The sequence below is a fragment of the Cryptomeria japonica genome, chromosome 9 (assembly GCF_030272615.1).
Source record: "Cryptomeria japonica chromosome 9, Sugi_1.0, whole genome shotgun sequence".
NCBI lineage: Eukaryota > Viridiplantae > Streptophyta > Pinopsida > Cupressales > Cupressaceae > Cryptomeria > Cryptomeria japonica.
The window spans coordinates 512,038,923-512,041,472 of record NC_081413.1 but is presented as its reverse complement, the minus strand read 5'-3'; the positions used below and the strand labels follow the sequence as shown (position 1 = coordinate 512,041,472).

Genomic DNA, 2,550 nt, shown 5'->3' with positions numbered 1-2,550 from the left:
TTGTTTTGTGAACAGTTCGTTGAGGCTATCTAGTTTTAAATTGTTATTAAATTAAATACAGATATCTTCATAGACGACAAACTCTATGATGATGATGTACATTATTAATTGAAATTAAAATGACAAAATTACAAATGAAATACTTTAAATAAGAGATGTAAATAAGTTTCTTTCTAATAAGAATGAACAGTTTCTAAAATATTCAAGTTATTATTTAGACAAGTTGATTTTGGTTTTGAAATTATTTTTTGTTCTCTCTTATGAATTACTGAATCCAAGACAAAATAAAAACCAACGGAACTGACAGATTTCTGCATCATCACAAAAACTAAACAGAATGATAGCTATAGCAAAACTAATCCGATCCTCATGTCACTAAAGTACTATTACCATCATCTTTCACCATAACAAAAGAAGATGAAATATTTTGACAAATACTTTTTTATATGATAGATACGCTTTCCATCTGCTAATTAGATTTGTATGTTTTCCCTATCCATCCTCGAGGCTGAGTGGTATATATACGACTCATTGGGACCCCAAACATAAACAAGCTACCTTATGCCTTGTAGGATTTAGTGTCAGAGATCTCCTCTTTAGAATTCCCTCCCTTAGTTTCCAGCAGCTTCACAATGGCAATGCAGAATAGTAAATCCCTGTATTTGAGTTTTTTGTTCTGTGTTGTGTTTCTTGCTTTGATATATTCGACAGGGTGCAAGAAGAAAAAAACTCTAAAGCCATGTATGAATTTGCAATTTTATTACCACGATATACTTTACCTTGGCTCCGATGTTGAGAATGCAACATCTGTATTGATTGCCAAACCACCCGATACTGCTAATTTTAGTCTCCAGTTTGGATATATGGTGATTTTTGATGATCCCATTACACTTGACAGCAATATGCATTCTCCCCAAGTGGGGAGAGCTCAAGGCCTGTACGTCTACAATGGAAAACATATCCAGGGTGCTTGGTTTGGCTTCACTATTGTTTTGAATTCTACTGACTATAAAGGCTCCCTTACCATTGCTGGAGCAGATTACCCACTTGATGATAAGCACAGATATTTTTCTGTTGTGGGTGGGACTGGGGATTTCCTCATGGCAAGAGGAGTTTGCACTATTACCACTGATGAGGTGGAGCCAATCACTTATTTTAGGCTACTCATGAATATCACTCTCTATGAGTGTTATACATAAGGAGTGATTGTATGCTGGTTATGTGCAAGTCTGCTTTTCAGTTATTCACCAATAAATTTAAATGCTGTTGAATGTTATGAATCTAGAAGGTTTCTTAGATGAATCACTTTTATGTGCCCCGTTATATTTTAGGATAGTTAGTATATTGGGCAGATATGTTTTGTTTACAAGTCATCCTTTGCATGTCAATTTATTGGTTGTTAAAATAAAATTTCATTTATTAATGAGATAGTTGTAATTATTTTTGGAAAAATTGATATTTTGTAATGATTATTCAATTGAAAAGTCATTTTAGAATATTTGTAATTGGAGTATATGTTTTATTTGGAGGCTGTTCAATCAAAGTGGGATTGTGTAGATAAAGAAAACATTTGTCTTTCTTTCATTTGCAATATCTTTCTTTACCATATTTTCTTTTGTACATTTATTACAAGTGCTATAAAAGCTCTTTCTAAGGCTACTTCTACAAACAGTTTTCAAAATTTATCTTTAACTATTCATAGTATGTTTTCACCTCATCCTAGAGGAATCTTAGTTATTAGAAAAAAAACTAAAAAATTAATCCATATCATTACCAAAATTATTTTTCTTTGAATGTGGTTTCATTTTCTTTTAGAAACTTTATGGTAAGGATTTTCAAATATCATTAGAAGTGGTACTGTTTTTGGCAAGACTAGATTCCCTATAAAGGTTCAAATGAAGTGAGGAGTATTCTAGATCCAATAGTTAGGCCTCAAACAACCTTTACGTACAATAGTGAGCTTCCATGTATATGTCTACAGACACATCGAAAGACACCCTAAATTATTTTTACAACCCATCCCTAGGTAACCTTTAGTCATATATTTTTTTATGTTCTAGTTAATAGTTAGCCATTGGAAGTTATTTGCAAAATACCTTTAAAATAGAATATTAGGCTACAATTATAGTGTTAATATTTTGTAGTTAGCATTATTAAATATCCTTGTCAACACTACATATAAATGGGTCAAGTATTTCATGAGCTCATAGAACAAATACACTCTATAGTGTCTTCACATTTTATTCATATTTTTGTGTTATTTATACTAAATACAACAAGTTATATTTTGTTAAGATAATCAATAGACAACTGAGAGGGGCGGGGGGGTGAATCAGTTGTCAACTAATTATAAAAATTTAAGCTCACATAACCTTCTATGGGAATGTATAAAACAAATACCGAAATAGCAGATGTAATGGTTATAGAATAATTAACCAACCATCCATAACACATGACACCAAGATTTGTAGGTGGAAAACCCCATAAAGGGAAAAACCATGGTGGGAAGCCTACCCACAGTCAGATAATACTTTTGCAGTAAGTATGTGA

At 32.0% G+C, this 2,550-nt stretch overlaps 1 protein-coding gene across 1 annotated transcript; it reads left to right on the top strand.

The window, feature by feature from the left end:
• Positions 1–635: 635 nt before the first annotated feature.
• Positions 636–1,233, top strand: LOC131066882 (dirigent protein 5). The gene has a single exon (XM_058001750.2). The coding sequence runs from the start codon at positions 639–641 to the stop codon at positions 1,197–1,199; it is 561 nt and encodes a 186-aa protein (XP_057857733.2). The 5' UTR covers positions 636–638; the 3' UTR covers positions 1,200–1,233.
• Positions 1,234–2,550: the final 1,317 nt, after the last annotated feature.

Coding starts and splice junctions, on each gene's coding strand:
- LOC131066882 (XM_058001750.2), top strand. CDS start 639: ATGCAGAATAGTAAATCCCTGTATTTGAGTTTTTTGTTCTGTGTTGTG.